Genomic DNA, 12,569 nt, shown 5'->3' on the forward strand with positions numbered 1-12,569 from the left:
TGTTTCTTCAAAAATACTAATAATGGGAAAAACCACCGCCACCCTAATTCGTCTAAAGTATTTAGAATTAAGTGAATACCAAGACCAAAAGACCAAAAGACATCTAAATTGATACAGTTTAGTAGCAATTTTCTTTCCTTTTTTGGATAGTTGGATAATACTACTTTCATTCCATAAACATTCCATAATACCACACACATTTCTTACATAAACCACCTTGAATTAATAAGGCCAACAATATTTCCGAGACCTTGGCCACTGCATCCGACGTTAAAGATTCAGCGTCACACGGTGTAGATGGCCGGGAGTTATGTTGTCGTCTGCAGTATGTGCGGTAGTTACCATTAATCACAGAAGATTCTGTTACTTCCTACACCACAGTCTGGATAATTGCAGGATAATGAAATCAAACCTTATTTATTCGTCGCTATAAGTTTAATTGATAATAATATCTTTATCGGAAAGGTGAATAATTTTATCGGACAAGGCTAAATGCACTGATAGGGTCTTCAGTTTTAATCCCGCTTAATGTATTGTTGGCTATTAAACAGTTTTGTCATACGGCATTTGCGAATTTATTCGTATTTTCAATAGAAATAGCCGCAGTTCACTGTTTTCACTACACCTCCATAGAAGCGTACCACGACTCTCGTACTAAGGCAATTCAAAACATGATGATAAATCAGATCCCATCCGTTTTTTATGGAATTTCTATTATGTATGATTAGGTGTTTTTCTCTTGATCTGTGACTGCTGGAATGTTGTTGGTTTTAGTGGGTCACACCGTAACCTCTCCAAATAATTAGTGTTGTAAATATTGTACTCAACCCCAAAGTATTCCATAAAACGGCCGGCCTCATTGTGAGTGTGACCAATACCGAACTGTGAGCAGAGGTAGCTCAGTCTAGTTCCTCACCGATATACAAGTAAGTCGAGTTTGAGCCTCTGAATTCCGACAAGACGTTGTATAAGCTGATTCACTTGCCCGGATACTGGAGTTTTCTTTAACGGTCCCGGTTTCTCCCCACACGAATGACCTCAAGTCAAAACCCGGACTGACGAAAGAGTACAAGTTCTTTACCGATCGTCAAAAAATTTACAAAGTTCAAACTTTATTCATCGTATTTCCCCGCCATTTTAAGGACCCCTTTTGGGGATTGGAACACACTATGCTGTTATTACACTTGGGTTAAAAAGTTACCATTTGACTATTGATATAATCAAACCTATGTTGTTTCATCTATCATTTTACAATGTACACAACGTAACGAGAAAAATGATATACAAATAAATTCAGTGGTCTAAGCTTGACCTGAGATTGTTTTCATATACATTTGTTGGCATCAAAAATTGCAAATTCCTGTCTAGAGCCGTTAATTTTTCAAATTCAATGGACATATATCATCATTAGAAATATTTGTTGGACTAAGTGGTTAATTGGACATTAGTAAAACCACTAACCGCTGTTGTCTAAATACGCGCGGTAAGAATCCCTCTGTTCCAAAAGGCACGCGAATCCACGAAGGTTCAGCTAAAGGTGTTGAACCCGAAAATAAAGAATGATTTTGCTTAATGAACAGCATTGTTCTCAATAGAATGGGGGAGTAACAAAGAGTCGCGTCAATGCCGCTCCAGGTCACCCGGATTGAACTGTTTAATTTCCAGATTCTAAGACGGAAGGCGAATAAGCAGCAAGGACTGACTGAACTCTTCAGTTCCGGTTCCGCTAGGAGGTGGAAATGACAGCGCGTGCTACGAACCACGCAACAGATGAGCAGAAAGGAATATTCTGATTACACGCTTAATTAAGAAAGTTGACATCTGCTGTAAGCTCTGTAACTTCTCCGAGATAACCTCATTCTGGAGATACAAAAATATGTACAGATTAATACAAGGAGATAAGCGCCGATAAAATCTTGGAGTGGGTGTGCAGTCATAAAGTTTAAAATAAATCGACGAGTTTAGAGAGAATATATGTATTCGTAGATTTAAAATCACAACCTGCACAGTGAGTGATTGGATGTTTTTGTTTGGTTTTTTTTTTTTTTTTTTGGTTTTTGTTTGTTTGTTTGTTTTTTTGTTGTTGTTTTTGGGGTTTTTTTTTTCCATTTTGAATTGAGATCTTTCTACATTTGAAAATCTGTTTTCTAAGCATTATTTGATGACAGAATAACCCCATTGTGATCACGTGATTTTATATATTTCACGGAAATATGTACATTTTATGCATTTACAAGTAGCATAGTTGCTAACTGGAACTTTACAAACCTGATACTATTCGGAAATGGAATTCTCTGACACTAGAAGTAAGAGATGCCAACTTTATCAGCATATTCAAGAAAAACATTACTGATATTATTTCTAAACCTCGAAAATCCTTTTCGATTGGAAAACAATTCACACTAAATTAAAACATCACTGTTCACAGTAATAGCGATCTGTACAGCCGAAATATCACAGCTTTCCCCACACGTAATTGTGGCACCGCTGAAGATATATCTATACATCTTATTTTTCTTTGCATGCAAAAGGCAAAAAATCCAAGAAACAACATCTTCGATAAACTCTTAATTAGTCTTGATGAAGTAATAATGATGGACACAGATATTTTAATATGGATAAATGACTCTTAGTCTCGTAATGTAAACTGCTATCTTAATTTTCCTAGCAGTTCACAAATTTATAAAATCCGAGAAATTTAATTAATAGATCAGGTTACCTACACCAATCACTTATTTTATGTATTTTGTAATTATTGATATGACAATTACATTAAGTGCGTGTATACAAAGAGAAGGAAGGGAAGTTGTAAATTGATAGAACGTTGTGTTTTAATTGCACAATATTATAACATTTAAAATTAAAGAATCGCACATTCTCGTTCAAACGAGATTTCAGAATTTAATTCATTTTTGTTGTTGTTGTTGTTTTTTGTTCTTTTTTTTGTTTTTTGTTTTTTTGGTTGTTTTTTTTTTTTGTTTTTTTTTTTTTGTTTTGTTTTTTATTGTTTTGTTTTATTCAACTTATGATATACACATGTACAAGTATAATATCAAGGTTTGTTTCTCAATGTATATTTAGGAGAAGATTTACATAGACTCGGCCTGCTGCCTAGTCCTTGTCATGTTTTACATGATGAAATACTGTTTAAATTAAATATTTAGAGAATATCATCAGATATGTTTAACATTGATGTATGAGGATTCCTAGATGTGGCTGCTCTGTCTGTACTTTTGCTTATTCATTTCCATAGATCGTAGACCAAAGTCGGCCTTGGCAGGAAGACTGCTGCCCGGAGAGATGAATTTTAAAATTCTGGTTCGCCATTTATAAATCGTGACATCTTAGATTATCGTCAGGATTTATGTACATGTATACTATTGATTTAGAAAATACTCCCTCTTTCTTTAAAAAAGAATAAATTTCATAATACATATAAGCATGCTGCTATTTGAATTGTATTTCTAATCGCAAAAAAAAAAAAGACAACAATAAAGGCCTGATTTTCTATATGTTTCACACAATGTAACTTATCTCAATTCGCCGTTACACCATGTTTGAATTTGTGAATTCTAGGAAGTTGGTACAGGTATTTTTACAACGACTTGATATCAACTTATATTCAATGACAGTAAAATAAAGTACAATCCTTTACTAATGTAGAATTAAAAAAAAATTATACATTTTTAGGACTCTGAAGTTTTAAGAATCCTCTGCAGGGTCGTTTTTCTTATAAAATTTACCGTTTGGATAAAATGCAATTTTATACCTTAATCAGATAAAACGAGATTTCATTTTTTTCTTCAAACAACACATCTTTTCCCCTAGAATCTAATAGATATTCATATTAATTGTCTACAGTGTGTACTGTTCTTAAACTAGATTTTATTTCATATCGCCAATACTTGTATTGTTTATAAATCACATTTCCATACACTCCGTTAGTTTCTGAGGCGTCCAAAACATGTGCACGTGCAGCAGCATACGGTAATCACGTGCTGTCTGACCAATGGCGATTAACAGGTTTAAATCGCACCTTGTTTTACAGTAGTATGTATGTATACAGGCAGGGCCTGTGATTAACATCCATCAATAACTGATCAATTTCTGGGGATAGAAAGACGATGTGTATGTTTTCTGTCTAATTCTCATTTTTCGCATAGCACGCTTTTATAGGATGTCGGTGTAATTAGACTTGTAAAATAGCGAATAAATGGAGAATAATTAAATTACGCTAAACGTTTTATTTTTAAATAATTGCATTTTATCGAATCAGTATTAACTCGGGCCAATTTCCGCATTAATTATCGCGTAATAAGCAACATTAATTCACAAAATTAACTTCCCTGTAAAACAGGCACTGAATAGTAAAATTATTGAATTTTGCGCATAATGATAAACATTGCAAACCCCATAAAATCTCAATTATTGCCAACAATTACGGGAATAAAGATCGTGTTTATGATTTTGTCATTATTGCTACGTGGTGACGGTGTTTGAACTTGATACTCGCTCCAAATGCTGTAATTATGGCATCCAGGATACAATGTGTCGCTTTCCGACTGCTGCGACATCTACCGGACATGGGTGTCGGGTGGTTCCTCATTTTACCCTATCCTTCGGCATGACTTCCAACTTCTGAGAGTAGAGTTTCAACGTCATTTGATTCTGTGCGGCGGTAATATATTGTTAATAATTATTTCTCTATCGTAATTACCGCAATAACAATATTTATTGAATGAATGTTTAATAACGGCCGTTAAATTGAATAAAACTGCGCCATTTACATTGGAAATTAATTCCTTCCGACATGTGATGTTAGCACGGATACCGGCGATCAGGCCCCGTGGTTTATGCTGATTTGGTTGTAATGATATTTAATAATCTCTATTGTTTTCAACAGTTGCATTACGTGTGTATCCAGCCGACGCTGAAGAGCCGCAAAAATTGAAGGAATAATTATGCAAATCGCTAGTCTCCCAGAGAAAGAGATTGATCTTTGCTGGGGGAATTTAAGAATAAACATCAAAGAAAATGTCACATTCGTATGAATGAATTTTGAATTATTTCTATAAATATTTAGTCTAATTGTGGTCTTAAAATTACGAAAAAAGCAATAATAGAGTTTACATAACATCGTCAAATAAAAAAGGGGAAGCCTAACTGTGGATAAAATTTTCATTTAATCTATATGATATATTTGTATATATGTTTCTTTTCCTTATAAAAAAAAAGGTTAGATTTTAGTCTATTTTTGTGTATTTTTTTTTTTATTTAACATTTGAATAATGAAAATAGTCTTCTTCTTTTTTTAGAAAATTAATAATTACTACTTGAAATAATTTATCTCTATGAGACAAACAGAAAATAATTTAAAGGAAAAAATTAATTCGACAAAGATATTTTATCAGATCGGAGTTTTTTTCTTCATTCGGTATCTTTTTAATCTGATATCAAGCAATTTCTTATCTAGTCACTCAGAAGAATAACAGAAAAGTAAACCTATTTACTTTTTCTCAGTTTAGCGTGAATCCAAACAATCGCAAACACAAATCCACGGAAAAACAATGTTGTGACATCTCTCTGGAGCCGGCGGTGATATTTGGGTGGCCCCGCCCCTCGATGGACATCGGCGCCTCTTGCTCCCGGGTCCAGCCTCGTTATTATCGAGTTGACAGTTGTGATATACGGGTTTATCACCCATTATGGATACTTTATATCGGGGTCAGGTAATTGATCATCCTTAATAGGGCCCGACACATTCAAAGTCACTTTACATCGCTCGAATTAATCAAGTTTTAAATAAACAGAATTTGTATTTACAGATAACCCGACACCCCTTCTTCATAACCCCGAGTCTCGTTCGGACTTCCATTGTGTTAGGGCTGTCATCTTGTTTTTGATGTGCTTTCAGAGGTTCGCAGCTAGCGGAGTGTTTCAAATTAGCCCAATGTTTGCCAACACGCAGCGCCTGTGACACAGTTGGTTGAATTTTAACTATTTGCATTGTGCGATGGTAATTTATACCCCATTACACATCAATTTGTATATTCACCAATGATGCCTGCCTGCTGCTGTGACGTCACTTCCGAAGGGGAAGAAAGTTAACACCCCTTGCTCTAAATTGTATCAAGTTAGTTGATAACGTGAATTATTATTGTTAATATCGCAAAAGATAGTCTACTATCAATGGAAACCTCCTGAGCAGTGATTACTGTATTACACGGACAGTTTTAACTATTTTCATCAGCCAAAATGCATCCCGTGGCACTTACAACAAGTTCCAATTCGGCTTTTAGTAAACTCAGTCCGTCAAACTCGGAAACTAATTCAGAGTCCCAGACAGAAAAATCAACACAGAACATTTCATCGTCTCAGTCATCACCAAAACCATCTACAGTCACCTCGGCATCGTCATCTCCAGCTCAGAAGCATGTGCTCAAATTCAGCGTGGACTCGATGTTGTCTGGGAAGTGTTCCCCCTCGCGGGACGAGACCAGGGAGAGATCCCGCTCCCCGGACTCTGTAACGTCAGAAGAGGACAATCCGAGAGAATCCTCTCCTAAAATTAGTAGTGCCATGACTCCTTTCTCTATGGAAGGTATCCTGAACAAACAGCATTCAATGCTTCGGTCCGACTCAGTCCCATCAGCTATAATGTCGCACGTGGCATCAGAACGTTGGAATGGTTTCTATGGAAATACAACATTTCCCTGGCTCCCGGGGTCCATATCCCCACCTAAAGGTATTGTTGAAGATTTTATGCGCTGTGAAGTTTATTTCCAAGCACTTAAATTCATTTAGATATATCTCCATTTTGTTTTGCTTTTTGTAACAAATTGGTTTGTATTTGTTATGGAAAAGGTGCATGAATGCAAACGGAGAAGGTCGAAGGAAATTTTTTAGAATTTTTAAAGAAATTATTTTAAGAACAGGAAAAATAATTTACTTTCTTTTTTATCATTTTAATGATTTTTTCATTATGTTCTTATGGTTTTCGTAATAATTTGAAAATTAAGATATCTAAATATTATTTTTTCTGAAAACTAATCTAAGTTTATTTTAGAGTAACATGTAAAACCTTGAAAAAAAATTCTTGAGATTTATCTAAGTGTCAATATACACAATTTAAAAATGGAAACGTTTTATATGCTTGTCGTTAAATTTCAATGTACTTCAATTTCACCAAAACGACCAACTAGTAAATAAATAACGATAACAAAATTATTGATACAATAATAAAATAAAAAATAAGATAAGATTTATTCAAAGTTGGGTTTGCAAACATGGGTTTGCAAACAGAAAAAGTTATGGAATAAAGTTAAAGTTTAAAAATAAATTTCACTGTAGAGAAAAACAGGAATATTCTTTAATTTCCTTTTAAAATTTGCATGCTAAATTCTTATCAATATGTGAAAAAAACCCTCATCTATTTATTTACTATAATTAGTAGCAAAAGAAATTAATTGACAATAGAACCGTTCAAATTACTCGTATACATAATTTAAACAATATTTATTAAATGATTTGATGGCATTGGGCAGAAGGTTTAGCCTATATGAGACCTCTCCATCTTACTCGCATACATGTATCTATAAAACACAATGGACTGTTCAGAACATAATATACTGAACATGGATGGATGTGCTTTTTACAGGATAGCTGTCCTTTGTTGACTTTAGATAGATCGTATCTTGAACCCGGAGGTACATCGTCTGTTTAACTCTCCTCTTTATTTTCACGTAAAGTGTTTACACTGTCGCTAAATTTATGCATAACATTATCACAGAATGACTCAATAAGACAACATAGATGTGAAGATCTTTTACAGTTACAAATGATATTTAAACAAGTTCGTAGGGTATTAGAAATATCAACTGACCGATCATTCAACATCTATTTTTCTTTTGCATTGTACATCTTACACGTGGTTTTTACAATGGATAAAGACTATCGTCAGATGAATTATATTGATTAAATCAGTTCAGAATGAAACAATAATACTATAGTGTTACTTGATTCTCGTTAAATTGTATTTGTTCTTTTTATTAATTAAAACGATTTAATCTTGACATGAATCGGAAATTGAACATGTAAATCAGCTAAGAGAAAGTGCCAGAAAATAACAAAGCCCATGAAATTAACAGCAGTTAAGCTCTAGGATGACACAAGTCAATATTGCTAATACTATCGAGAGCTCTTTTGTGCGCACTTGAAACCGAAGAAGCAAATTAAGGAAAGTGCAAACGGGGTTAATTTGGCGTAACTAGAGATAATTCGGAAGACGTTCGAACTCCGTCGCCAGCGTTCAACACCTAAGATACGTTTGTCGATTACAGTTTGACTGTAGATAAAAAATGGCGGTTTGAGCGCCATTACTCCCCCGACAACCCGATTTCTTAGCTTCGCCAGTAAACCACGTCTCTATCGCTCGCAGTAGCGCGCATCATTCGTAATTGGCGCTTATCATTGACGCCTTTCAACTACGATTTCTAATTAAGTGTTTGGGTAATTAATTTCAATAAAATTACTGAAACATTTTGACTAAGTGGAGCGATATGGTCAGTCTAATAAGCGGCTGTTAGTGTCAGAGGTTTCAGGAACAGATTTCACATCCTCCGGCCATGGTTATATTATCCAGATGACCATGAGATGAGAGAGTCCGGAGATAAGGACATAGCGATGTGTACAACACCCGATATCTCTACTGATAAACCCTGATTAAGTTTAATTGTCTAGTGTCGGAACAGGGCTCATAATGCGCACCACTGGTATCCGAGTTCCTCTCCACGCCGCCTCCGTTTGTCTCCATAAAACGTCACACATAATCAAATCTATCACTCTTTTACATTCGACATAATTTTGTGAAATGGCCTTTTCGTGTGACTCTAAAATCTAACCTAAAAAGATAAAAGACAAACCTTATCAGCTCGATCAAACCATGCTTTTCTCAATTTTCATAGATATAGTAAACATGTATGTTTCACCGGAAGTACCATTGGCTAACCTGAGTCTTGCAAAATTGTAAATTTTAAGCTGTATATTTTTAGCACCATGTTATTGCGTTTGCGAATGTTAAATCAGATATATTTCTCTTTCAGGTCCACCAAGTCCCCCGAGAATCAACCCTCAGAAATGCACTTTAAGAAAGCACAAAACCAACAGAAAACCCAGGACCCCTTTCACAACGTCTCAACTGTTAGCGCTGGAGAGAAAGTTCAGACAAAAACAATACCTATCGATTGCGGAGAGGGCCGAATTCTCAGCCTCTCTTAATCTCACAGAGACTCAAGTCAAAATTTGGTTTCAAAACCGACGGGCCAAAGCCAAGCGTCTCCATGAAGCAGAGCTGGAAAAATTAAAAATGGCAAGTAAGCCCATGCTCCCGCCAGCCATTGGTGTGACATTTCCCGCCGCTGCGGCATTGTATGGACAGTATGCCCGGCCCCAGAGTTTTGCCCATTCATTCCTCACCCCCTTCAGTTATGCATTAACCCCAAGCAACATGGGAATGTCGTTTCCTCATTGAAAGTTTGATATCATAGAGTAAATGTGGACCATTTTGAATGCTTGGTCAGTATGACTGCTGGGACCTTGGACCAGTTTGCTCCTGAATGAGACAGAACACGAGGAGTGTGCCAAAAATAGAGTTGTATGTATCGTGACAGACAGACAGCGAGTGCTATTGAGTGGACGCAGTGCTACGTAAACTCTAGAGTGACTCCGCAGAGAAGTGCTGAAAGGTAACTGATCTCAGAACTGTTACCGCTAGTCCGTGAGGATTAGGTGATATTCAAATTGTCAAAAGGAAGACGCTTCCTTATTTTGTAAGACATGATGTAAGCTCTAGACATGGGTGTTCCTTGAAAGGAACATGTTAATTTTTAATAGAATTTCAAATTAAAAGTCGAATTGAATTGATAAAAGAACTGTGATTTATTCATTATTCAGGAGTTCATATTTTTCACTTGGAAGATGAAAAGCTTATAAGTCTGAGACGGTCGTGCTTTTAAGACCAGCAGGCTTTATTATGTAAAACCGTGGCCTTGTAAGCAGGCCCTAAAAACAGGGAAAGAATTAGCGCTTTTACACCACAATATACATATAAATTTCACACCGCGATAAAACGGCTCGATTCCTCCATATTTGTGTCTATAGCCCTTTTAATTCACTTCTGACCCTCAATCAAAATCAAATTAAAAATGCGCCTTGAGTAAGAATGTGACAAACTATTTGCATACGCAGTTGATACCCCAATGACTCCCGATCAATAATCACAGCACTTGAAAACCAATTGAAGAGAAAAGCCAGCGCAAAATTATTCATATTTAATATTACTGGCCGTTTCTTTTGTCCGAAGGTCGAGTTCTAAATTATTAAAGATTATATTTTCTTTTGAAAGGCGAGAAGCTCTTATGAATAAACTAGAATATTCATGTCATTTTAGATGTTTATCGGTCATATTACTTCTGTGTGACGTTCTACAGCTTTGCTTTTTTTCTTCTTTTTTTTTCTTCTGCTTTCAATGATGAAATTAATTTGAATAATGAAAACTGCCTCCTAAAGTTGTGTTGAACATACAGAGAGAAAGAGACCGCGGGGTCTTATTCCCCGTATCAAAAAACATTCCGATGCAAGACACATTTATCTTAAAAATAATAAATATTAAGAGAAGATTAATCGGAAACTAATGACTAAATCGAGAACATGATAAGAAGTGGAATTTTATTAATTTATATTTCTGCGATGAATATCTGTTTTCTGCCCACGAGATACGCAATATGATAAATAAGTTTTCAAATGAACAGAGAGCCAGCCTTGGAACACTCGTAAAGTGTACGTCTATTTACATAAATGTTCATTAAATGTCAAATTGCAAAAATTAAAAACTCATAAAATTTTTGAACAGGAAAAAGATACTACAATTTTTCATTTTCTTATCTTATGATGATGATGTGTTGGTGATGAATGTAAATGAAAACTATAGCATTACTCCTTGACCTCTGAATGAAATATAATAGTGTATTATATTACATTTTATGTAATTTATATTTGAAAAAAATTTACTTCACTGTAATAATTCATATTGAATTATGGTTTTGTCTGAAAATTTACAAAACAATTTAGCAAAATACTCTGCCGTTGAAAAGTAGTTGTAATATTCATGCGTATTTATTATCGTAATAAAGATTATGAACCCACACTACTATATTTTATCAAAACATTTCTGCTTTTGAAAACGGTATTTAAAGAAATGCATTTCTTGATTTATGACTGGAATATTTTTCTCATTTTGATATTTAAAACAGAAAGCAGAATAAATTATCGATTAAAACATTTACGAGGAAGAATTATTCATGCTTCAAAGAAATAGAACCAATGAAATAGTAGTCGAATTGAAATTATCTTCAATGTGCGTTGTTATACGGAATAAAGTATTAGTCAAATAAAGGAAATACTATGATTGTCAGGTATAAATCCTCTTAATAATATTGAAAGATTTATCTATAGTCAGGGAAAAATGTCAATTGCCTTGATAACAAATTTCTCTATTTTAATGACGGTTGAATACCCAACTGTGAACCGATGTAACTTTTAGACTAAATAACTAACTTAGATAACGGGGGAAACTAATGCCGGTACCACCTCACGCACGGACCTACCGCGCATAATTCAAGCCTATTTCTGACAGAGATTATCAGAAAATCTTTTTTAAAAAAGAAAACAAATCTTTCGATCTTTTCTGGGAATTTGAGCCATCAATTCCACAATTTACAAATTTCATTCCGATAATACGGCTAATTTCAAAGTAAGAAAAAAAATTAAGTAAACACACCAATGAAACGGAGTATAACATTAAGAATGAGAATTGAAAAAAAAAGAACAAAATGTCAAATCTGATCGACCATTTCTAATAAAAGTACACCACCCTTAGTGAATAGGATATTAACATTGAGGGTTATAAAACAGCTAGGCACATAATATTACGGAGAGATGAACATCAAACACACCTCTCCATGTGAAAGGGTGCGTTCGATATAACAAATATCAATTTCAACCCATTCATGTTTAACGTAGGGGAAAATATGTAACTTTTTCAATAAAGATCAAATTATCATAAATTCACTTAATACGCACTAAGTGTGTGATGATCGTTGGCTAATTTCCCCTTTCAGCGGCAAATGGCGTAATTTATGAACAGGAGGTGTCGCTTTTTCTCTTTAAGAGATACCATCTTTCAATAATGCCATCGAATTTTTTTTTTTTGCACGCAGACCATGTACTATTGAATTTTGTTAGATGGAAATCTTGCTGAATTAATCAAGCTGTACACAGCAACTGTGTGATTTTATTCAAAATAAATATTTCCGTTTCTGCCCCGGACAATTCTATTTGGTTTACACATTGCCGGGGAAAAGAGCATATTTGAAAATGATTTGCCGTCATAAATCAGATTTGGTTCCGGTTAGTATAATTACCACAAAGAGTCGTAGACGGTGTAGAATTTCCGTCATCAAAGTCTCGGGTTCGGCCTGACAACAGAAAAGTAACACAAAAACGACAATTAA

At 34.8% G+C, this 12,569-nt stretch overlaps 1 protein-coding gene across 2 annotated transcripts; it reads left to right on the forward strand.

The window, feature by feature from the left end:
* The first annotated feature begins 5,256 nt into the window (after positions 1 to 5,256).
* LOC125659719 (homeobox protein MSX-3-like) lies at positions 5,257 to 9,926 on the forward strand. Of its 2 annotated transcripts, XM_048891487.2 has the most exons (3): positions 5,291 to 5,729; positions 5,826 to 6,745; positions 9,102 to 9,926. In XM_048891487.2, exons 2-3 carry the CDS (start codon positions 6,256 to 6,258, stop codon positions 9,527 to 9,529), a joined length of 918 nt encoding a protein of 305 aa, XP_048747444.1. In that variant the 5' UTR covers positions 5,291 to 5,729; positions 5,826 to 6,255; the 3' UTR covers positions 9,530 to 9,926. The 2 variants fall into 2 exon arrangements, with proteins under 2 accessions (XP_056006558.1, XP_048747444.1); XM_056150583.1 differs by having other exon boundaries at positions 5,257 to 6,745.
* The last annotated feature ends 2,643 nt before the right edge of the window (positions 9,927 to 12,569 follow it).

This window comes from Ostrea edulis, chromosome 9 (genome assembly GCF_947568905.1).
Source record: "Ostrea edulis chromosome 9, xbOstEdul1.1, whole genome shotgun sequence".
Taxonomy (NCBI): domain Eukaryota; kingdom Metazoa; phylum Mollusca; class Bivalvia; order Ostreida; family Ostreidae; genus Ostrea; species Ostrea edulis.